The sequence below is a fragment of the Eucalyptus grandis genome, chromosome 11 (assembly GCF_016545825.1).
Source record: "Eucalyptus grandis isolate ANBG69807.140 chromosome 11, ASM1654582v1, whole genome shotgun sequence".
Lineage (NCBI taxonomy): Eukaryota > Viridiplantae > Streptophyta > Magnoliopsida > Myrtales > Myrtaceae > Eucalyptus > Eucalyptus grandis.
Window position 1 is genome coordinate 5,020,340 of NC_052622.1, and position 24,749 is coordinate 5,045,088.

The 24,749-nt window shown below is 38.2% G+C and overlaps 1 protein-coding gene across 2 annotated transcripts; it reads left to right on the forward strand.

Annotated features, from left to right (window-relative positions):
• Positions 1-5,265: 5,265 nt before the first annotated feature.
• On the forward strand, positions 5,266-11,045 carry LOC104424254. 2 transcript variants are annotated; one of them, XM_039305729.1, is made up of 12 exons: positions 5,266-5,673; positions 6,712-6,771; positions 6,975-7,037; positions 7,222-7,281; positions 7,677-7,751; positions 7,870-7,955; positions 8,083-8,227; positions 8,459-8,515; positions 8,630-8,698; positions 9,342-9,436; positions 10,406-10,463; positions 10,743-11,045. In XM_039305729.1, the coding sequence occupies exons 1-12, from the start codon at positions 5,377-5,379 to the stop codon at positions 10,884-10,886; spliced, it is 1,209 nt and encodes a 402-aa protein (XP_039161663.1). In that variant the 5' UTR covers positions 5,266-5,376; the 3' UTR covers positions 10,887-11,045. The 2 variants fall into 2 exon arrangements, with proteins under 2 accessions (XP_039161663.1, XP_010034923.2); XM_010036621.3 differs by having other exon boundaries at positions 8,089-8,227.
• Positions 11,046-24,749: the final 13,704 nt, after the last annotated feature.

The window sequence follows — 24,749 nt, forward strand, 5'->3', positions numbered from 1 at the left end:
GTGATCGGCGATGAGATAGTTGATTCGTGATTCTTGGTTTTGGTTTTCCTTAGTTTGCCCTTGGCATGTGAACTTTGGGATACTATTGATGGTACTGCTTCTCTTGCTTCTGAGTGGCATTGCTTTCTAGGGTGGCATCATCGTTGTGATTGAGGACATAATCGAGTTCGGAGCGGAAAAATTGATGGGCTTTTGGTGGCGATTACTTGGTTTTCACGGCTTTGTTTATGTAGCAGTGGCTTTGAGAGCGCGATTTTCTGATGGTGGACTAGCGTAGTGGAATATGTTCATTGTCTATGTTGTTAGTAGCAGTAGGTGTTGACGGAAGACAATATCTTTTAAACTTCCTAGCCTTCAGAATTGATCAATTCGATCAACTTGGACTTGCTTTTACTGAAATGTATGCACTTATTTGATAAACTCCGCATCTTAGTCAAGTCATGTTCATAATTTTCTGTTCAGCCATAGCCATGGACTTGTGCTCATGGTTGCATATGGCTTTTTTCGTAGGCATATAATTCTATCCAGCGGTGTCTTGTTTTTGTGTATTTCCGAGTAACATATACCTCCATCATGCCATATCCGACATTTTTAAATGCGCTGGGTGCTCCTAGGCCAAATACACTCCCTAATGCCTGAGGCGCTAGCCACCAAACCAGGCGCTAGTACGTTGGCTAGCCTTCATCGAAGGCTCCTTCTTATGTTTGCATTTCAAATTTCTTTGTCAGCTCGGTTCACCAGCTTGGTATTTTGAGTTGAAACAGGTTTAAATATCCGTGTGAGGAGAGATTTCATGGTTGCACTTTCTTCTCGCCAGACTTATGCAATTATTTAGTCGAACGGGATAGGCTAGCAATATATAGATAATTTTAGTCGATCAACATGCGAAGAACTTTAATCTCCGATTCTACGCATGTCCCCGAATGGTCCTATGTAAACAATATGAAGACATGTCGATGGTTAATGCTGGCTAGAGTTTGTATCTTTGGGGAAGCAGATTAGTAATGGTAAAATAGTGAGACCTAAGTACACATGGCTGACTTGCTAATTAAAGATATTGCCGGAAAATATGCTGTGTTCTTCCTTAATGATATGAAAGAACGTTTTGTCTATCTAATTGTATGCTTTAATTACAGGTAGCAACTTGGAGCGGGCATGCTGCTAAGGTTTGTTTGCTGCTGTTATTTGGAGAGCACATATTAAGTGTTGACGTTAATGGTAACGTGTGCAAATGGGCATTCAAATAATGAATGAGAACTTTTCGCCCTTGGGACGCATCTCGTTCGATGGCAATTTTACTCCTAATTGTGTAATGCATCCCGACATTTACTTAAACAATGTGACTATCCTCTTTACCTCGCCAACTTTTCAGTTCATATTCGCTAGCTATGCTTTTTCTTGTCCTTTTTCTCTCTCATGCAACTCTAATTAATTTGCAAAGTTTTCTCCATTTGTTTCGGTGGTAAAGATCTAGAAAAGTAACAGATAAGCTGGAAAAGAGCAACCTGAGAAATTGCTTGCTGTTTGCTTTGTTTTATATCCATCTTGAAATTATCCACCATGAAAATGAAAATGAGTAGATTTCTTAATAGAGTACAATCCATTTTTTTTATTTGTAACTGAGGATCCGCCAGGCTTGCTGGGCTTATGCCGAGCAGCTCACGGCCTGTAGAGTGCACAGTGCACCCCGAACCAAGCGTCAATACCTCGGGGAAGGCTACACAGAACCCCAATACTAGGACCCCCCCACTAAAGACACTTTAGCAAAAAATCCTTTTATCATTTACCTTTTCTATATTTTTAAAAACTGGACATATTGTTTACTTGAAAATGTAATACTATACTGTATTTAAAGATAATATATCTGTGCATCTTTAATTAGCTCTTCATAGCAACATCCAGCCAAAGGTCACTAACTTTGGAATGTGTTGTTTGAAAAAATTAAGCTTTCGAGGGAAGAAGTATCCAGGGGGCCCAACCCTGAAGGACTCTGGAGTATTCCGGTCAAAAAAATTTCACACATTTTACCCTTAGCTTCTCTAATATAGATTGATATGAGGAGTTTGTGATGTTGAAAGCAGCATGGTCCTCATGTAAGCAGCTCGACTTCCTGGACATGACTAGTACGTGGAGAGGTGGGAATGCCAAAATGACGAGGACCTTTCCCTATATTCGTTCAACCTCAAAGAACTTAAGAACTTTGATGTGGATTTCATGCTATTAAAATTTTCTTGTCACAAGGTGACCTCCATGAGCGCAGACACTAGCTTTAGATTTTGAGTGTTATTTCTTGCTATGAAATGTAACACAGGCAAAGTGCGTGTCCAATTTGTTATATTACATGAGTTTGCCCTTAATTTTGGGATTTGCTCTATTAACACACATCCTACATGAGTTGGCCCTTACTTTTGGGATTTGCTCTATTAACGCACATCCTTCTTCTTTGCTCTTGACACCCTTTATTACATCGAATTGGTTATATTAACCCTTATTGTCTCACTCTTGATTTAAGATTATTTGTTTCACCCTTTATTACTGACTCACGGCACCCTTCTATTATCCCTTGCAATCCCGCTCTTAGTTTAATATTATTTCTTAAGTTTTTTTCTTCTTCTTTTTTTCAATTTTACTAAAAGAAAAGCTTGTTCTTCCACACTCATTACATTTCACAGTTTTCTTCATATTTGTCTTCTTCGAAACTTATTCTGACACTAATCATATATTAGAGTAAGGAAATATTAATTTTTCTGCAAATTGTTTACTTTACTTTTGTATATTATCCTCACGGTTGCAAATTTTTTTACTTCAAATTTTGGCACAAATTTACGAGAATTTACTCAAAGATTGAATATTGTGGTTATTGTATGCATTATACACAATTTACTCAAAGATTATCCTCTTAATTGAGCTCAAATTATTTTTTGAATAATTGTTTCCTAATACAGACAAAAAAAATTAAATGTTTCCTAATATAAAAAGAAATATAAAATCATGAACAAAATAATTTTTTTTGCCAGAAAAAAAAATTAGGTAGTTATCTATAAAATAAAATATTTTTTTTATTAAAAAAGAGGTGCAATAATTTTGTTCCAAATTGAGAAAGAAAAGGAAAAAACCGAAAAAAGAAGAAATGAAGGCGAGTGTCAATTTTTAAATCAAGGCCCCACATTAAATATTATTGAAATTATTTGAGAGGGGCATGGGTAGTTGTCTCTAGTAAAAATGAAACAAATGAAAAAAAAAAAAAAAAAAAAAAGAAAAAAAAAGGTAAGAAATAATAATGCCCGCAAGGTTAGTGTGATCAATTCAATATAATAAAGGAGTAGAAATAGCATGTAGAAACAAATTTATGTTTATTTCAAAAATACTTTCTTTTCCTCATTTTAAAATAGCTAAAACTTATATTCGCTTCACTTCACTTCACAAAAGTTGTAATAACAAAGATTTTGTAAACCCATACTCGGAAACACTATTTAATCATTATATTATATTAAAAAATATTTAATCTCCAACAAAGTGATTATGTAATTAGAAATTAGTTGTTAAATCCAAGTGAAAAATGGGTCGGCATATGTTGAGGTTCTAGGAAGAAGAAGATGCAGAGGGAGGCTATTGCTACCGAAGAAGAAGGAGACCATTGCGTTCTAAAGACGAAAGCGAGGAGACTTCGAAGGCAAATCCTTGTAAAATCTGGTCAACTTTCTTGAAAGCCTCGACTGTTACTTGTTGATGATAATCTTTTTTGGCTCATTTGACTGGAGTGATTTTTGACTGATTGATGAGTTTATGCTTACTGTATAGACAGGATATCACTTTAACATCACTAGATTAAAAATTGGACATGTATTAGCCCCTAAAATGATACAGATGTCATTTGACATGCTCATGTTGTCCGTAGATTACTGTATGTCCAATACATTATCACAATCCATCAAGAGCGACTTGTAAATAATAAATTAGCATTGGGGTTAATTTATACTTGAGGCACAAATTTTCACGATATAGATTGACAAAAGTATGATCCTGAAAATAACTTGGAGAATTCACTAATGACATCTCGCTGCTCCAATTCCAATAAATCAATGCCATGTCAATTCATATTAGCCCAAAGTATGATTTCAAAATAAATAAGCGCCATTGCAAGGAATTAATTTTTTTGATCGAGCTATGGGGACTATTTTCCCGTATACAATTGAGGAACTTTCCGGTAGTTTTTTTCAGTTATTGATAGAGTTGACTATTTCAGTGTCATACCATTGACAAGTACCCATCCCATTTGGTTTATATCTTTCGAATTAGGGTGAAGATACTTAATTAGAAAATTTTTGCTCAAATATTGTAAACACTAATGTTGACGACATTAAATGTGATGATGCCGAGGTTTTTTTTTTTTTTTTTTTTGTTGAAAATGAAAAGAAAAGCAAAACGAGAAAGTGCCTTATCTAAAACTCACTGCGCTCTATTATAGTAACATTCACATCATTTATAATTCCTCGGATATTGCTAGCACTAATGTTGGAAATATAAAACGTGGTAATGCATAGTGTTTTTTTTTCCTTTATTGAAAATGAAAAGAACCTGTACCATTTGGGTCCGCATCCGAATCCATCATCACTTCTATTAATTCCAAATTAAATTCGAATTTTGTATTTTAATCGATTACATAAATTTCAAGATCATGGACCCCAATAGTAAAAGAACACCTTTCTAAGAACCAACACGGCATTATCGCAGTAAATTTCATATCTTTTATATAAAATGGAAAGAAAAGCAAAACTAAAAAGTGTGTGTGCCATTTGAGTTCTGATGGGAAGGCATTATAGCTATACTTGGTCAACTAATTAGTTCTATGAACCCATATTAAAGTTCCGATAAGCTGATTAGATAAGTACGAGTTCATGAAACACGTTAGGCTTAAAATTCATATTATTTATAATTGCTCCGGTCTTGCATATTATGCAAGGAGTTTTTTTTTTCTTTTCTCTTTATTGAAAATGAAAAGAAAAGCAAAATGAAAAAGTGACTATGCCATTTGGGTTTCGGTCATAGCCGGAATTTTTGTATTTTCAATTGGTTACACAAATTACAATTTTCAAGGTCACCTTTCTGAAAACCGACTCCCGCATCAATATTTGATTGGGCCGGACGTGGCGGGAGCCACGTAATCTAACCGAAAAAGGAAAGCTTGCGCTCCACGTCAGTCAAATCGTATCACAGGGGATTCTCTCTCTGTAACGAATCGAATCCGTTAGGATTCTGTTTGTGTCCGCTGATATGGGAGCTCTCCTCCCTCCTTCCTCTCTCTGCATAAGAATCTGCTCTCATCCTCTTCACGAGTCGTCGTCAGCGTCCTCGCTTTGCTAATTCATCATCGCAATGTTGCAATCGACAGTGATTCGCGCGCCTGCACCTCGCCTTAATCCGGCAAGTGAATGGGCCGGCTCGGCCAGTCGCCCCACCCCACGCAGCTTCTGCTGCCACAATCTTCCGCCCACATTTCCTCCTCTCTCTACCAGCTCCTTCGTGACCCGGCTCCCCTCCACCGTCGCGTACTGCTCTCGTGCGCCTGAGCCCAACCCTGATTCCGCGGGGGACCAGCTCGACGAGCCGGACCCCAACGTGCAGAGCCTGAGAGAGAGCAATGGCGGCGGCGAGGGATCCGATAGGTCTCAGGTGAGTGTTATGAAGGTTCTGAGATCTAAAAATTGGATTTGGAATGAATTCTGAGGATTGTTTGGGAGAGGAAAATGAAGGGAACTGAGACTCGGAAAATTGAGTTATTGCACGTGGGCTTGATGATCTGTCTCGTTGCCCACAAAATATGTGGGCAGTGAAAGAGAATCGGATTTATCGAACCCTATTTTGGCAGGGTATAATCTGTTCTCGTTAAATGTTTGTGCTGTGCGGTATAATACGGCTTAAGCCAGTTACTTTTTCTATTCATGCTAATTGAGGATGGATTGGGGTTTTGCTTGCATTGTCCTCGTGTCCCTTGCGTCAAGTTTAAGAAAGTTTGGGTATTTTTGCGGTTATGCCCTGGTGATGTGTGTACGCTTAAATTGCTTGGATTCCGGAGGTGTGTCTTTTATGAATGTTTATCCTAGTCCTTGGGCTTGTTTCTTTGCAAATTTATTCTCACAGACCTGGATGGAAGGCTTTGTTGGCTTAGTGTTCCCTCCCCAAGCAAGAAGTTTGGTGAAAGTCACGAGCATTGACGAATTAGTGGATGATGATAGTTTTTAATAGGTTGGGTGATACTAGTTTTGTTTGGACTCTAGAACTGCCTTCACAATTCTAGCTTAATGCTGTAATTCTAATTTGCATCTCGTCTGAATATCTGCTATTATACTCGAGGAGAAGAGTATTCTGACATATATTTTGTGGCAGATTCTTGTAATGGGAGTGAATGTCTTTAGTGTACATTAAATGCTCTTTTGATTAGTATCATTTAATACAAATCTAAAGGATCAATTTGTTGATTACATCTCCATCTGTGGGTGGTTTTTAATGGTCCATCCAATGGGTATCCTTTACGTCATGTGCAGGCATGCTTTTCTGCAATCTGTTTCCAGTTTTGATCGCTATAACTTATGAGGTGTCTGCTTTAGACCAAATCTTATGTCGGCATTAATCTGTTTGCTACATCCTTTTGCATCTCTTTTAACGGACTCAACATATATCCTTATGGATCTCACTTGAGTTGTTTATTAGGATGCTAATATGCTTGAGGACTCTCCCCAACAAGAGTATTTTCGTGGTATCCCAATAGAGGTATTGCCTTCTTTTCCCTTCCTTTCTCTAAGGCGTTCATCAATGTGAGGACCCTAATAATTAGGGACGTAATTCATTCTCCATGCATTTATTGCCAAGCAAATGCAGAACAATATCCTTTTAGACCAGAGACATCCTTTTGCATCTCTTTTTAACTGGAGTCAACACATATCCTTATGGATCTCACTTGAGTTGTTTATTAGGTTGCAAATAATATGCCTAAGGACTCTCCCCAACAAGAGTATGTTTATGGTTTCCCAAAAGAGGTATTGCCTTCTTTTCCCTTCCTTTCTCTAAGGCATGTATTATGCAATAATTAGGGGCGTAATTCATTCTCCATTGCCAAGGAAATGCGGAACAATATCCTTTTAGACCAAATACATCCTTTTGCATCTCTTTTAACTGGACTCAACATATATCCTTATGGATCTCACTTGAGTTGTTTATTAGGATGCTAGTATGCCTGAGGACTCTCCCCAACAAGAGTATTTTAATGGTATCCCAATAGAGGTATTGCCTTCTTTTCCCTTCCTTTCTCTAAGGCATTCACTTGTTGTTCTAAGTGATGGCTGTAGCGAGGATGCTTTTTAGTTTATCGGCTTCAACGAAAATCAATGTGAGGTGCTTATTATGTAATAATTAGGGGGTGTAATTCATCCTCCATGCATTTATTGCCAAGGAAATGCAGAAGAATATACTTTTGAGCAGCAGAGACCACTTCATCAACTCACTTACGTTGTTGCATTTTTAGTTAGGAGTATTTTTAGGAGTTGATGACTTTTATGGAGTTGCCCTAGTCGCCATCTTGAATTGCAGTTTTTGGATGGTCTAGATATACAAAGCATTATTTCTCTGCTTTACTTTAGTTTGCGCTCTTTAAATTCCATTACTTCTCTCTTCTCTAGTATATTCCCCTGCTAGCGTATTGGAAAAGCTGTTCACGTGAGGAAATTAGAGAGAAATGCAGGGCAATATCATTGGTAAGATTTATTGCTTTGGATCTCATTGAAAATATTGCGAGTGCTTCTTGCATGTGGTATAGTGGACCATCAGAGAGAAGTCATTACACTTGGCGAAATTTCTGGTTTTCTGCATTAGGCGATGAATTATGGTGAGGAGGCATTGGACAATTTTTACCGAGAAATGAGCAAGGAAGTCGAGACAATTCTTCACGAGGGAGACCCGTGAGTATTCTCTCTATTTTTCAAGGTTGCGTGGAATTGATCTGTCCTCTCTAGAGGATGACACCAGAGTCAAGACCTAGTTGCTTTCAATTTTTCATTCTGCAGTTTTGATTACTTTAACATCCAGTTGTAGGAGGCTACCTGAGGAACTCTTCAGGAGGGTGGTGGTCACATGCGTGTCCGAGGACTGCAAGGACAATGACTGCATCTACGTGTACGTGCTCCGGAGGCGGAAAGGGAGGAAAGATAGGTCTCAAGTGAGGGCTGCAAAGGTTCGAGTTCTAAAATTTGGATTTGGAGCAAATTCCAAAGATTGTTTGGGAGAAGGAAAATTAAGGGAAAAGGAAATGAGACTTGGAAAATTGAGTTACTTGCATTTGGGCTTTTGATGATCTGTTTGGTTGCCCACAAAATGTGGCAGTGAAAGAGAATCAACCATAGTTTATTGTCAAATTATGTTTAATGTTTGTGTCATAAATGTAATAAGATGGCTTTGGTTGCAGGAATCATGCAGAGAAGTAGAAGTAGAGTTTACTATGACTTACCTTGTGGATTATAAGGTGTTTCTCTCTTCATGCTAATTTAAGATGGATCATGTTGTGGGCGTTTCGCTTGCACTGTGCATTGTTCTATGCTTCAGAACGACCTTGATTGGGGTTCCTGTTTGAGTGCAGGCGAGAGCATTTAATTGGCCTAATGATAAGTTTCCGTTTGGAGTGAGTTCGATACCGCATAAATTGAAGGTGTGTCTTATATGAATGTTGGGCTTGTTTCTTTACAAAAATTTATCTCACAAGAAAAAAGTTTGGTGATCACAAGCATTGAGTGGACGATGATGGTTTTCAATAGGTCATGTGGTACTTGTGTGGTACTTGTTTTGTTTCGACTCGCCTTCACAATATCTTACCTTTTTATCCCATAGATTTTCTAGCTTAACACTGTAATTCTAATTCACATCTTGTGGGTTTTCCTTCTGAAGAAGCACCAGAATATCGAGTATACTCAGAATATCGAGTATACTCGGGGGGAAGAGTATTTTGACATATTTTGTGGCAAATTTTTTTCATGGGAGAGGATGTCTTCAGTGTACATCACATGCTCTTTTGATCAGTATCATTTGATACAAATCTAAAGGATCAATTTGATTTCATCTCCATCTGTGGGTGGTTTCTAATGGTCTATCCAACCGGTATCCTTTACGACCGGTCATGTGCCAAGGCATGTTGTTCTGCAATCTGTTTCCAACTTTGATCGCTATAACCCATGAGGCGTCCTGTTTAAGACCAAATTTTATGTCAGCATTAGCTGGTCTGCTACATCCTTTTGTATCTCTTTTAACTGGACTCAACATATATTCTTTTGGATCTCACTTCTGTTATTTATTAGGTTGTTAATAAGTTTGAGTTCTCTGGCGGAGATGTATATGGTGTAGCGAGTGAAGAAGCAAGGAAGTACGCTGGCTGGTTGATTGCCCAAAACAAGTATTGCCTTATTTTCCCTTCCTCCTTTAAGGTGTTCTGTTGCTGTTTTAAGTGATAGCGGTATAGACTGTCTATGATACATTCTGGTTTATCGGCATCAATGATTGATACTCATAAATCAATGTGAGAGATGCTTATTATGTAATAGTTAGGGGTAATTCCTTCTCCATGCATTCGTTTCCAAGGAAATGTAGAACAATGCCCTTTTGAGCAGCACAGCATGAGCCTTCATTCTGGAGGCCAACTATGTCGATTTCCTACACTAGAGGAAGACCAAGAATCCGAAAGTCAATTTGACTCACACATATCTTTCTCGATCTCGCTTCTGTTATTTATTGTAAAGGTTGAGGTCTACCCTGGATGGGAGTTTTGTGTGGCATATGAGGAAGCAATTAAGTGTGGCAGCAAGGTTAATACTGTTTTTTTTTTTTTTTTTTTTTGGTACTAGCTGATTGCCCGCTGCAAGTGTTGCCTTCTTTTCCCTTCCTTCCCTAAGGTGTTCTTATCTTCTAAGTGATGGCTGTAGAGAGCGTCTAAGAAACGATTGTTACTCAGAAATCAATGTGAGAGGTGCTTATTATGCAATAGTTAAGGGTGTAATTCATTCTCAATGCATTTATTTCTGAGGGAAGGCAGCACAATATCCTTTTGAGCAGCGGAGACAACTTCATTCTGAAGGCGAATGATGTTGATTTCCTATGCTAGAGGAGCTAGAGGATGGCTAAGAATCCAAAAGTCAATTCAACTCACTTATGTTGTTGATCGACTTCTATGGACATTGTGAATCTTCATAGATGATTACCATATTTGACTTAGATCCAGATTACCCTTAAGTCGCGATCTTGAATTGTAGTTTCTTAGATGCTCCGTATATACAAAGCATTATTTATGGGTTTACTTTAGTTGGTGCTTTTTAAATTCCATTGTTTCCCTCTTCTCTAGCATGACTTTGCTCTTCAACTGCCACAGGTTAGCCTTCAAGGACATGGGCAAAGACATGAGCAATGCATCACTTTTGCATGCAAAGGTAAGAATTATTGCATTAGATCTTATTGAAAAAAAATGTTTTTTTGCATCAATTTAAAGCCCGAGTGCTTCTTGCATGGCTATGTATGGTGGACCATCGACTTCCAGAATTGTTGCATCACTTTTGCATGCAAAGGTAAGTCATTCCACATGGCACATGGCACCTGTCCGTTCCGTTAGTTTGAATAATTGATGGTTTATAAATCCTTAATCGTGTCATGATCTTTCCTTTTTCTGCATCTGATGTTTATGTTATAACTTGTTTTGTTGCTTTTGTTAGGGAGTGGATCGTCTGGAAGTTCCTTTGAAAAAACTGGCGGTTTCTACTGTTAGAATGCTTTCGTCTTTGTCTCTTTGGGTGTCGCGGTTGCTAGGGTGGCCATCCCATCTGGTTTCTACTTTGGAAGGAAGAAATGAAATGTGAAACAATTTTGTTGGATAACCTTTGTGACGACGTAGTTTACATGGATGCAGCACCACGGAAATTTGCACCATGGAAATTGCTCTCGATCAATCTTATTTAGTGACTTTTATCCGTGGTGTGGCATGTAATTTTCGTAATAAGCTTCTGGTATTCAAGGTAGATTGTCACGTGTCACACCTGAGCAGGTGGGATATATTCTTATAATTCGGTTGGCAGTACTTGTTTTTACTTGTTTTCTGATCTGGATGTGGGAGGAGGTGTTCCTGGAGTAGATGCTTGTGCTGCTGCGGAACTGATTGAATGAGATGGGAAAAGATTAGGAACGTAGAAATTATGGGAGGATTCTCATTGAAGTTTAAAATTAGAACAAGTGGTATTCGAAGGAGGATTGCCAAGTTGAATGGACGGGCAAGGTTAGGCATAATGAGGAATGCAGGACGGTGTGTAGTAGCGCCTGTGTAGTGGTGGGTGCTTGTTGTAGCATGGTGGGTGGATCAATACTAGTGGATCGATTGTGGCGCCTCCTGAGCTCACCGGGTCTGAAGCTAAGCATGCAATTTCATTAGTGATTCGCTCATAAATAAACCACCAATATTGGAAGAAAATTACGCTCTTTCATTGATGGGCAAGCCTGTAAAATGATTTATTGGACTACACATTTTACTCGTATTATGAAATCCAACTTCTAGTTAGGTTTGCTTCCAACTTAAAACGGCCTCCTACTTCAAATGCCGGGCTTCAAATGCTGCCGGACTTATTTAAGGAATTTGAATCAAAAGGCCTTAACAGCAAATCCAAAATTTAAATTAAGTATGATAAACATCAGAAGGCCATGTCTCTTTCATTCCCTTTCCTATTTCCTATTTTAAACTTATTTATGTAATCTATCTTCATCAGCTTAAAATATGCCAAGGTAATCTACCTATTTAATATACCTAGATGAGGTTTAGTCCTTTTTTGGTGAAGCATGCCAAGGTAATCTATCTATATAATCTATCCAGATGAGGTTCAATGAGACGTATGATTTAGTTCTCTTATAAATTTGGCTAAAATGTCCAAGGATTACAACTTCCTAGCCCTCATATACAATTAAAATGCGCATGAAACCTCCTCTCGGTCATAATGCATAGACCAGCACATCGGCTAAAGTGTTCACGTGCCCATCCTTTACACTTCACCATTTTTTTAGGCAAAAAAACAAAGCCTGCCACTGCGATTGTGCCATTTCAAGTGATCATTGAATTTCTTCTTTTGAAATTGCTTCAGCTAGTGTTTCTCTCAAATGGGAACAAAATGCAAGGGCCTCAATATGTGTAACGATGAGATCTTTGACTACGATAATTCTTGCTAAGATCCTCTAAAGTAACATTGATTTAACATCGCAAGTCCGCAAGTCCATCTCAACACAGAAGCAGAATCACAATAAACCCATCTCAAAAGCAAAATCACAAGAGAAAGCTACTTGGCCTCGATTGACAAACAGAGCATTTAAGCATATCTTCTTCTTTTTTTGGAGTTTTGAATGATAAAAGAGGTTAACGATTCAACGATTCAGCATTATTATCTTCATTATCTCTTCGTCAAAATATCAAAGAAAATAAAATTTTCCTCAAATCCTGGACAGAGTTAGATCAATTTTTCTAATTGTGACAATTAGCAGTTATTAAAGCTATGAAACACATAAGAAAAGGAGCAGCATAGGAACATATATGTTTGTGTGTATGTACTGTTATGGCCTTTTAGAAGACGACGAATAAAAAGAGGATTAGAGGAAGACAATCTCCACTAAAATCAGTATTAAAAAAAGAAACAGTCACGTCGGTATGGAAAGCAAAAGCCACCAAAAGTCGTCAAAAGGAACCTTTCCGGCGCAAAAGAATAGAAGGAGAGGATCATCTCGGTATCAGAGGCAAAAACTTTCAAAAAAATTGACAGCCAAAGGCACACTTTCACCTCGCCTTAACCCGGCTCGTGAATCGCCTGGCTCGCCCACTCGCCCAACTCCAACTCCACGCAGGTCACTCTCTCCTCTCCCCCCTCTCTTCTTCTACTGCAAGAACCTCCCACCCACTTTACCCTCCAAGCCACCACATTTCCTCACACTACTAGCACCGTCGCAACCGGGCCTCTCTCCACCGCCACGTACTACTCCTGTGCACCCCAGCCACCCTAATACCGCCGAGGACTTCACCCATGTCAAAGATCCGAACCCCAATGGGGAGAGCTTGAGAGAGCTCGGCTGGAGTTGATGAGCGAGGGAGGACCACGATGAGGGTGAGCGATCCGTTCGCAAGGAGGACGCTGCCCACCCGGACGAAACATAGGTCTTAGTGAGTGTAGGAAATGGATTGCAGAAAATAAAAAAACGAACTGATATTCGATCAGTTGAATACTGAAAATAGATATGGAAACGTATCCACAAAATACGTAACAACGATGAAAAGACATATCACGAAAACGGACATATCTTATTTGCCACAGAATAAGTACTCCTTGTAGTCTTAAAAAAATTGATTGAAGCCTTAGAGTTCCACTCTTTAAAAGGAGTACACTGCATCACAAAAGTAGAAAAAAGGAATGCTTTCAAAGTTCTTCCATTTTATTTATATATTGTAGTTATTTACACTAAAAAAATAAATTCCCCTCTTCTTATGGACACTTTTCTTATGGGCCGGGTTTGACCTAATATGGGCTGAATAGAACTCATTCTTCACATCTCTGCAAATTTCATACTAGTAAATAATCCGTGCAACCAACAGCTTGTTACCATACCGTTAGGATATAATAATAAGGGTAAAGTAGTCAATACTTAATCTTATGTTTAGAGGGTTACTCATATATATTGTATGTATTCTTGTAATCCTTTTTGATTAAAAGAATACAATACGCAGAATACTCTCTCTTTCAACATGGTATCAGAGCAATTCGTCGTGGCGCACTTCTCTTCTAAACAGCAGAGCAGAGAGGACGCCGGTTCTCTAAGGTCTGAATTCCAGATCCAGATCTGGTCTAAATTCCGAATCCATCCACCGCTGTTGTCCCCCCCCACCAACCTGTTGTCTCGGCCTCCATCACTATTTTCATCTTGACCTGCACCGATGAACCTTGCGGTTAGGGATGTCAGTTCCTGAACCAAAAATCGAACCGAACCGAAAAATTTGGTTTTTTTGGTTCGGTTTTCATTCGGTTCGATTTTCATTAAAAACCGAAAATTTTCGGTTCGGTTCGGTTTTTATCGGTTAACCGAACCGAACCGAACCAACAAATAAAAATGGAGAAATAAAAGTGGAGAAATCTAAGTTTAACAGAAAAAAAAAAAAAAAAAAAAAAACCGAAACCAAAGGCTAAAAACCGAAAAACCGAACCAAACCGAACCGAAATTTCGGTTCAGTTCGTATTCGGTTCGGTTCGGTTTTGGTTCGGTTCGGAAGATTTTTCTAACGGTTCGGTTCGGTTCGGTTTTCAAAAAATCGAACCGAACCGAACCGTTTACACCCCTACCTACGGTGACCTTCTCATCCTCTTGATCACGATACTTGACTTCGTCTTGTTTCGCATGTGATCGCACGTTGCCGGTCTTCATCCAAATCATCTTCAGCTCCCTTCATCTCAAAACATTGAATGAAAAGGAGACCGTGTCACCAGATTTAGATGCAGATCTAGATCTCTCACCCTTGTCATTGCCCCCATCGGCATCCTCGTCATCACCCGCTACCTCCAATTGATGCCTGTCTTGCAGATCTAGATAGAACTACTACCTAGCGTCAATCGCTAAAGCCCATCTAGCAATATCGGTATGTGCTCAGCCTTCTTTCTTGATGATAGGATTGAAGACCGATTGCACGATCTGGTCTTTGTGTGTCTTACGATCTAGAATTTATGGTTTTCATATATCTTGAGGAGTTCAGAGGCCTTCGTTCGATTCTGCAAGGTCTTCGTTTGGTTTTGCACGAGTTACACCCCAAAAAAAAAAAAAAAAAAAAATTAATAAAAAAAATGACCCAAACTGAGGGCATCAAAAGACGCTGTCCATTATACTTATATAGATTATCACTGGAATATATCAATTATTGAAGTGTTGGTTGGTATGCGCATAGTAATCTTTCAAGTGTTGGATGGTTTCTAGTAATCTTTAAAGTACTGGTTGGTATGATTTTATGGCCTCCCAGTAAGGTATATTGACTTAGTGGTGGACCGATTGAACCCTCGTTTCTGTTTGTTATTTTGTGATCGACTGCACATTTGGAGTTACGTGCTTGATTATTGTGTCATTATTATTGGGTTCTTGTGTTCAACCTGTCTGGCTAATTAATTGCATTATTGGAGTTAATACTGACGGCTTCTGCATCATCTATTGGTTTGATGCATTTCCAATTGACATCTATCTTGCATGGCAATAACTATCCATCATGGTCTAAAGATGTACAAGTTTATCTTGCTACAACTAGATAGGATGATTATCTTACATCTACAATGCCCTTAGATAAGAGTAAAGTAGATGATTGAATCTCTGGGCTAACTTTTTTTTTTTAAAAGTATCAAGTTTAGATTGAGGGACAACTTTGCCCCAACTTTTTTTTGTCTTATAAAAAAACACCAATTTTAAATTAAGTGACAATTCTGGCTCTAACTTTTTTTTTTTTGTGTGGTGAAAAATCACAAAACTTTCACCTTTATCTCAAATCTAGTCCCCATCATTAGCTCTCTATATGAAGTCCACCTTCGTCTAGCCGAGTAGGGCCCTATCACCAGAGAGCACAAACGTGCTCCTTTTGCTCCGTTTTTCGGCTCGCCAGATCGAAGCTTCGCAGCTCTTCGGTTCGCCCAAGTTCCGGCCCGACCCGGCGGGCTGCAATTTGTTGTCTCTAGACTTTGCTTGGTTGTTGTTTCTGCTTGGATTGTTGATTGATCTCCCTGTCGAGCTTTCGTTAGCTTTTTCATGGGCGCACCCCATATGTTCGATGTTTTGTCTAGGCTAGATCCACATAGATTTTCTTTGGTTTTGTGGGTTGGTCATGGACGGTTCGAGGAAAGGGAAGGTTAACAGTGTTGGCACGGGTGGGTGTTGGAAGATGTCGGCATCAAGGCTATCTCGAACGGTGCCCGGTCGATGGGGCCGAGTTCTATCTTCTCGGCCAAGCTCGGTGGAAGCCGAGCCATGTAGTCTGCCGGCGGTAGTTGACACAAGTCGGAGGGAACGACCGGTAGAGGGTGGTGGTTCGGTGACGGTGTGGGTGCTGGCTGCTTGGGCTGATGGTGTTTTTGGGTGAGATTTGAGGAAAGGTTGTTTCGGTGAAACAGGGAAGCTGCAGGCGTTGTTCGGGAGGGAGAAGAACGCAAGGAAGAAGAAGATTTAGGGAATAAAAAAAATTAAAAAATTGAAAATAAAAAAGAGAAAGAATTGAAAAAAAAAAAAAAAGCCAAAAAACCGAACCGAACCCAACCATTTCGGTTCAGTTCATATCAATTCGGATCTCATTCGGTTCAATTCAGAAGATTTTTCTAACGGTTCAGTTCGATTCGATTTTTCAAAAAAACCGAACTGAACTAAACTGTTGACACTCCTACGTGTTGGCGCATAGGGTTGGGCATAGGGTTGGGCATGCACCTACGCGATTGTGGACGCGCAGCCAAGCTCCTAGCGGCCAACAATAATAGATGTGGACATTTCTTAAAATTTCGGCCCAAAACAAATTATAAAAACATGATGTTAAAAACATGAAGAACATCGCTCTACACCAACATCAATGTAGTAAATGAATTGTAGGAAATGAATTCTTGAAAATATGTAACACCTCACAAAAAGACATATCTTGTTTGCCACAAATTAAGTAATAATTGTAGTCCCAGAGGAATTGATTGAAGCTTTGGAGTTCTTCAAGAGAGGGTTCTTCAAGAGGGAGGGGTAAGAGGGGTATACCAACGTATTATATCAAAACTTTCTTCTTTCTTCTTTTTTACTTATATATTGCCCTTCCTCTCTTATGGCCCTTCCCTTATTAGTCGATTTTGGCCCAGCATGGACCCACATGGACCCACGACTTGACTTGGCTCATTAAACAAAAAATCCATCAGGTGAGTGTTTGGGAAAATTTTAATACTAGCTGGGACTTGCTTCGGGAAAACTAAAGGCCTTTGGCTCAAGAGAAAGAGAAAGAGATTTGGCAAATTTTTTGGCGAGTTTGTGATAATGCAATTGTATTTTCAAAGGCTTTTGAAGGTGTATTTGATTCTTTGGAAAAATGCAAAAGTAAATGGGCTTTTTGAAATGTTTGATAAATTATAATTTAAAAGTTCATTTAGGAAACAATTTTGATTTAACCGGTGTTTGAAAAAATCACACTTTGTAACGAACTTTTGCTTTTTTTTTTTAAAGCAAAAGAAATCTCAAAACCAACGAAGGGCTTAAGAGTCGGCAACGTGTCCGGCGATTTCAATCAAGGTAGATTACCGGGTTGGTAGCTAGATTTGGCCTTGCTTAGGATGAAGAAATTGATAAGAATGGTTTTGGAAGAAAAAATTAATTAACCTTAAGAGATGGCCTTCCGAAAACTTGCCAAGGTTGGCAATTTGCTAGAGAGGTCCTAAAAAAAATTGCCAAATCCCCAAAAATATTTTTGAAGAGGCCTCGGCCCAAAGCCTCGAGAGAAGTGGCTCACAAACAAAGTTTTAAAACCTTTAGCTCATTGCAAATTTAATTGGATTTGGAGCATTTTCGGAATGTTAGTAGCTCTTTTCTTCAACTAAATTCGCTTATGCCATCGTCCTTGGAATGTTCTTGTACTTTGGCATGCTCTTGCAACATAGTGATGGCATTGCCAGACGAAAAGAAATGCGAGCTAATAACCTCACATGAAATTTTGCCCAATCTGCAAGAATATCATGCTAGTATCATAATAACAGCACTGCAAATTCAGCACCCATTATGCTTTCAAAGTTTAAGCTTCAGTTAATGCGATTGTTTAAAAAAACACAGTTTGATAATCCAGGTGCTATTGTTCTCTTGTCAAGAAGGATTGAGACAATATTTTTACAAAAGCCGATCACACTAAGCTAACCTATTTACAATCACTTGTAGCAAATACAGCGTAAATTTCATGATTCAATTCAACAAGTAAAGGATGAATTTTTGTGCTATTCAATATCCCGGTCGACACCCCTCAAGTCAAGTAAATCAAACAGCACCGGGCAATTTTCGACGCTCGTGACCAGGGTGATTGCAGCCCAACCCTTCTGGTGCTCCTCCCTAGAAGCTCTCATGATGCACAGCTTCGTGATAGGATTTACATACTTGACTGCACGAAAGATCACAATCACATGGGTTCAATCACAGAACTTGGTAGAAAAATAACAAAGAATTAACCTCCAATATATCCATCTTCTTTGGTTTTTTCCAAAAAAAAAAAAAAAAAGAATTTCCAAAAATCAATGGTAAAAGAAGAGTAAATCCATTTCGTTTATTTAACTATTTTTCTTCTCCGTTAACTCTCCCACGTGTGAACTCAAAACGCATGTGAGGGCCCGGGAAACCTCCAAGGCCTTCTAGAACGCCAACCCCCCTCCCTTTCCCTCTCTTCTTCCCCTTCTCTCCCGCCTTCTAGCTAACGCAACTCCGCACTCGGACCAGTCGAGACAGGCTAAAAACTCGGTCCCCATCTCGTGCTTTCCCCATAGTGCCCCTGCCAGAACGAAATATGCGTCTTCCTCATTCGTCATTTGACACCCCACTTTGCTCAAATAACGGCGAAAATACACTTTCATATCCCCCAAAGCGTTTTCTCAAATCTCTCAAAACTATTTGATAAATCCACACACAATTCTCTCTTTCGTCTTCGTTGTCGTCTTCCTCGATATTCCTCCGGTCTCGATTCAATCCCCTCTATGTATTTAAGTAAGCCACTGATCTCTAGCTCCTCTCCCTTTCTCATACATATCTCTCCCAAGGCCCTTTCCAATATTAATCCGTATATTTGTCTAGTAATTTAAGCTTTTAAAATAATTATTGTGATCTCATAATATCTCACATGATATTAGAATTGAAGATTCTAAATTCAAATCTTACTAAACCTCATTTGCCTCCTCCCCAATTAAATATGTCAATACTTAGTATTGGGCAAAAAAACTAGACTAAACATGAATGAGTGTGATTGAATAATTAAAGATTAAATCACGTCTTTATCTAATAGTTTAAACTATTGGAACAAAATCTCCCAACATGCATGATCCTCGTAAGGCCATCACAATGACATGGCATGTCAAGTTAGTGGGTAATCATCCAACCTTCACATTTACTTTGTTCTTAGTTGAATTCAATAATTAGTCATGTAATAATTGTGAAAAGGAGATCTTCTTGGTCATCAATGTCCTTAATAATCAAAATGGCGTGTAAACACTACTTATTTATGACAAAATTATCCAAAAAGTCTTCTATCAATTGTACTGGGGCTAATTTAATTTTGAATTTTTTAATTAGATCAATTTAGTCATAAATCTTTTGATAATTTGTTTATTTAGTCATTCTAGTCAAATTTGACCAACAATTGATGACGTAGATGTCAACTATCTTATATAGCATAGCCAGCATTGACATGGATAATTTTTGCAATTTTCAAATTTTGATGAATTTTTTTATAAATTTTTACATTTTTTCATTTTTTTTTTTTTTCTTTTTGTTGTTCTTCTTCCTTGAAGTGCAGGTAGGGTTCCCAAGGCACCAGCCCTTCAAGGAAGAAGAATGGTGAAAAAAAATTAGAATCCATTATACTAGAGCCAATTCAATCATAAACTTTTTAATTTGATCAATTTAGTTCAAAATCTTTTGACAATTTGTTAGTTTAGTCCTTTTGATCAAGGTTAATTGACAAGTGATGAGATGAATATCAACCATCCTACATGACATGGCCAGCATTGACATGGACAATTTTTACAACTTTTCAAATTTTGATGAGTTTTTTTAAAATTTTTACATTTTGTCATTTCTTTTTTCTTTTTCACCGTTCTTCTTCCCTGAAGTGCAGGCAGGGGTTGCCAAGGTACCAGCCCTTCAAGGAAGAAGAACGGTGAAAAAAATAGAATGAAAAGAAAGAATTAAAAAATTTATTAAAAAATTCAGAAAAAATATTTTAAAAATTACTTAAATTGTCAATGTCAAGGATTTGTGATTAAACTTGATTGGAAGGACTGCATTGGTAAATTGTTATAATTTTAGGACTAAATTAACCAAATTAAAAATTTTAAGAGTGAATCGACCTATTTACAGTATATTCAAAACTTTTTGGATAATTATTTCACTTATTCATAGTACTTTATTCTTCCTCCTAAACCGAAGTGAAGTGGTTTTTGGATTCCCTTTCTATTAAAGAACTAGAAATCAAAGGAAAATTTCACAAATTCTCTAACTTGTACCAAGGGACCAACATATAGAGAAAAATACTAGCGCAATTGAGAAAAAAAAAATAGACAGATTGGGGAATGATCAAAATCGTTTTGTTATTACACACTTGAACTCAAATTACATAGATGGAGGTAAGATGGAGTGATGAAACTATGATCAAAGTGCCAAGAAAAGTAAAGTTCATTGGAATAGAAATTTGTATTCCAAGGAAATGAAGAAATACATTACACGGATATGAAAAAGTACATAGAAAGAAAGATAAATGATGTTACTAATAAAATTTCAGAATTTAGGGTTACAACGATTGTATCAATTCAAGTGTACTGATCATAAGCAAACAAGTATCAAGTAGCGTCATTTTTGTCACAACAGGCAATCTTATTCTGTCATGGGAACTGAGGGCAAGGCAAATGGCACCCAAATGGAGATGCCTGTTAGTGTTGTATCCATAGATGGGGAAATTCATGAGCCATCAAGAGGGTAACAAACGGTTATATCCGGGTACTGGGGATTGGGAGCCAAAACTGCACGGCTGGGCATATTTCTTAACCTTTTTTGAGGTTATGTTGAATGAATCATTTCTGGAGTTTACGGACGAGAAGAGAGGTGGGTTTAGCAAAGGTGGAGTATTTGAAATTTAAAAAAATATATATGCTCTGACAAATCCACTCTTTATTCCTCACGAAATTTCACTCGCATTTCATTTCTATTTACTTTCGTACTCATCTATTGTCTTCCGGCGAGAATATTAAGTGATTTGTGAGTCCCGTGAAACTAGTTTTTTTTTCGTGAAACTAGTTGACGTGGTACACATTAATATGAGTTGATGCAGTTAAAACTTGACACATGTCCTGATTAGAAAAATTGAAATTACAGATTTTCTCTCTCCTCATCCCCGTCACAGCTACCATCTGTCTGGCCGGTTGAGAATTTACCACCCAACTTCGGCCATGTCAACCATAACCTCCATCTTCAACGCCCACTTCCCCACCATGGCTGCCACAGCAAGTCCCTTCCTCCGAGAATTTACCACCCAACTTCGGCCATGTCAACCATAACCTCCATCTTCAACGCCCACTTCCCCACCATGGCTGCCACAGCAAGTCCCTTCCTCCGCCTCAAACAGTCATGGACTCTCTCTCTCTCTCTCTCTCTCTCTCTCTCTCTGTCCCCTTCCGTCGTCCTCCCTTCGAGTTCCTCTAGGGAGCTCCCTTCCACGAAGTGCGGCCGTGATAGATATGGAGCCATGGCCGCTCAAGCTCTAACCTGGCCATGAACTCGAGAAGCCATGGCCTCGTCTAGATCTGGACAGGCAACATTGGAGCTAAATGCTAGCGATGACGGAAGTGTAACTTGGGCCGACAGCAGGCGACCCTAGAAGCAGTGGAGATGGAGATGGTGGCCGAGGAGGTGGTGCTCTATGATGGAGGAAGAAGAAGATAAAAATCAAATTTTTATTTATTTTTATTACACTCAACAAACTTGTATGAATTTATCATTGGACATTGATAAATAAATAAATAAAAAAGCGCACCAATTTAGGTAGCGCTTCCAATGACTAAAGCTGCGTTTGGTCGTTTGGATTTTTAAACATTATAAGATGGGATAAGAAATCCATGGATCTCTTTTATGCTATCCATTGTTTGATAAACTACGTATTTATAGTCAAATATATTCATATCATATTGCTTACAATATTTGATATAACAGTACATTAGTGTGGATGAACATAAAAGTTCACAAATTGATATAATAAAAATCTCTCACGGTACTTGTTCCTATTTTATTTTTATTTGTCTTGTTTTCCTCTCTTTCTTTAATTATTTTCGTTTTTATTTCTTTTTTCCCCTTCTATCATTTTTAATAAAACTTCACTAAATAGTGAATTGTGCTAATATACCAAAATATGTAATAAATATGATTATATTTATATCAATTAAATTTGAATATATAAAACATAAGATTAAATTAAAAAAATAAAATTTCATTTTTGTTATTTTGAATTTCTTATATAAGAATTCAAATATTATTTATATTGAAATATAAGTTTAATATTATTAATTTAAGAAATTTATTATTTGAGAAAAATTACTTTCCTATTATGGATGGTAGAAATCCTATTTACCTTTATTCTATTTCCTCTCGGATAATTTTATTCGATTTTTATTTTTCTTATATCCAATTTTCCTGTCCTATCTTAAATTATAATGCAATTTTATCTATCTTGAATTTAATGCAATCTAAATATCCCCCCCCTCTTTCTCACTTCTTCATCAATGTCAACGAGAAGAGAATGACAAGCCGTGGGCCCTCTCTCATCTATAACTCTCTCTCTTCTTCGTCAATGTCAACGAGAAGTGAGAGAAGGATGCGGGCCCTCTTCTTGTCTATAATTCTCTCTCTCTCTCTCTCTCTCTCTCACTTTTTCGTCAACATCAACGAGAAGAGAGAGAAGGACAAGCTTGCGGGCCCTCTCCTCGTATGTAATTCTCGAGAAAATTATATAAAAAAAAGTCCTGAACCTATTGTATTAGTATCAATTCAACCCTAAACTTTTTAATTTGATAAATTTAGTCTTAAATATTTTCACATTGATACAAATTCAGTCTATCTTGCCAATTTTGGTTGGCCATTATTGACATGCACGTCAGCCATTTGGCCAACGCTGAAATGACAATTCTTTAATAATTTTTATATTTAAAAAAAAATTATTTTCTTCCTCTTTGGGCTTCTTCTCCTCACAGTGGACAGCAAGGATTGCTACCTTCAACCAACCTCACTTAGGGCCACAAGTAAGGCAACTTCACCCAGATCTAGGCGAGACTAACCTCGCCATGGCCTTGCCATGGGCGAAGGCAACCTCACCCGCAGCTAGCAAGGCCATGGTGGTGTTTGCCAAGGCTCAAGCGAGGGCCACCATGGCATTGTAAATCGTGGGCGAGGTCACCTTCACCCATAGTAAGGCCATGGCGAGGCTAGCCTTGCCTAAATTTGTGCAAAGCCACCTTGCAAGTGGCCTTCGCCACTTGGCTGACAAGCCACTATAGGAAAAGAAGCTAAAGGAGGAAGAAGAGAAAAATGAAAAATGAAAAAATTTATAAAAAATTTCCAAAAAATAAAAAAATTATTTAAAAATTATCATGTCATTGGTTAGATGACTAGCATTGGCTAGCGTCCATATCATTGTTGCCTAGTCAAAAGTGTCACTTAGTCAAAATTGGTCGGATGCATTGAATTGATACAAACGTGAAAAAGTTTAAGACTAAACTGGTCAAAAATTGATAGATGTACAACTAAATTGGTACCAATACAATAAATTTATGACTTTTTTAGTAATTTCCCCATAATTTTCTCTCTCTCTCTCTCTCTCTCTCTTCTTCATCAACGTCAATAAGAAGAGAGAGAAGGACAAGCCTATGGGCCCTCCCCTTGTCTATAATCACTCCACTGACTCCGCTCTCCTCTGGGGTTCGGTTTCAAGAGAGAGGGGGGAAGGGGGAAGAGGATCAATGTGGAGAGAGAGAGGAAAGCATTGTGTTGGTTCCAAATGTGGAGAGAGAGAGGAAAGCACTGTGTTGGTTCCAAAGAGGGTGGTAAGTGGCTTTGTTTTGGTTTGATCAGTTTTTTTTTTTTTTTAGTGATTTATGGGTTCTTTTTCTGGTCATGGCTATGTGGTTCAACTGTAGAAATTTGTTTTTTCTAGTCTTGTTGGTGCGAAGAAGGTCTTACATTTTTGTCGTGTATTATTTGTGGGTGCGATACTCTTTAGGCATCATTTTGCCGTGGGATGATTCTATTATCTCAATTGTATGCTTGTGTGACTAAATTAGTCAAATTGAAATGTATATAACTAAATTAGTACCAATGTAATAAATTTAAGACTTTTTTATACCTTCCCTATAACTCTCTCTCTCTCTCTCTCTCTCTCTCTCTCTCTCACTTCTTCATCAACGTCAATAAGAAGAGAGAAAAGGACAAGCCTATGGGCCCTCCCCTTGTCTATAATCACTCCACTGACTGTGCTCTCCTCTGGACTTTGATTTCAGGAGAGAGGGGGGAAGGGGGAAGAGGATCAATGTGGAGAGAGAGAGGAAAGCACTGTGTTGGTTCCAAAGAGGGTGGTAAGTGGCTTTGTTTTGGTTTGATCAATTTTTTTTTTTTTTTTTAGTGATTTATGGGTTCTTTTTTTGGTCATGGCTATGTAGTTCAACTGTAGAAATTTGTTTTTTCTAGTCTTGTTGGTGCGAAGAAGGTCTTACATTTTTGTCGTGTATTATTTGTGGGTGCGATACTCTTTAGGCATCATTTTGCCGTGGGATGATTCTGTTATCTCAATTGTATGCTTGTGTGACTAAATTAGTCAAATTGAAAGGTATATAACTAAATTAGTATCAATGTAATAAATTTAAGACTTTTTGATACTTTCCCTATAACTCTCTCTCTCTCTCTCTCTCTCTCTCTCTCTCTCT

What these genes read in the sequence shown, in the direction of transcription:
- LOC104424254 (XM_039305729.1), top strand. Translation starts at nt 5,377, where the DNA reads ATGTTGCAATCGACAGTGATTCGCGCGCCTGCACCTCGCCTTAATCCG. An exon ending in AATGCAGGGCAATATCATTG is followed by an intron (nt 7,752 to 7,869) that starts GTAAGATTTATT and finishes TTTCTGCATTAG; the next exon opens with GCGATGAATTATGGTGAGGA. An exon ending in TGGTTGATTGCCCAAAACAA is followed by an intron (nt 9,437 to 10,405) that starts GTATTGCCTTAT and finishes CAACTGCCACAG; the next exon opens with GTTAGCCTTCAAGGACATGG.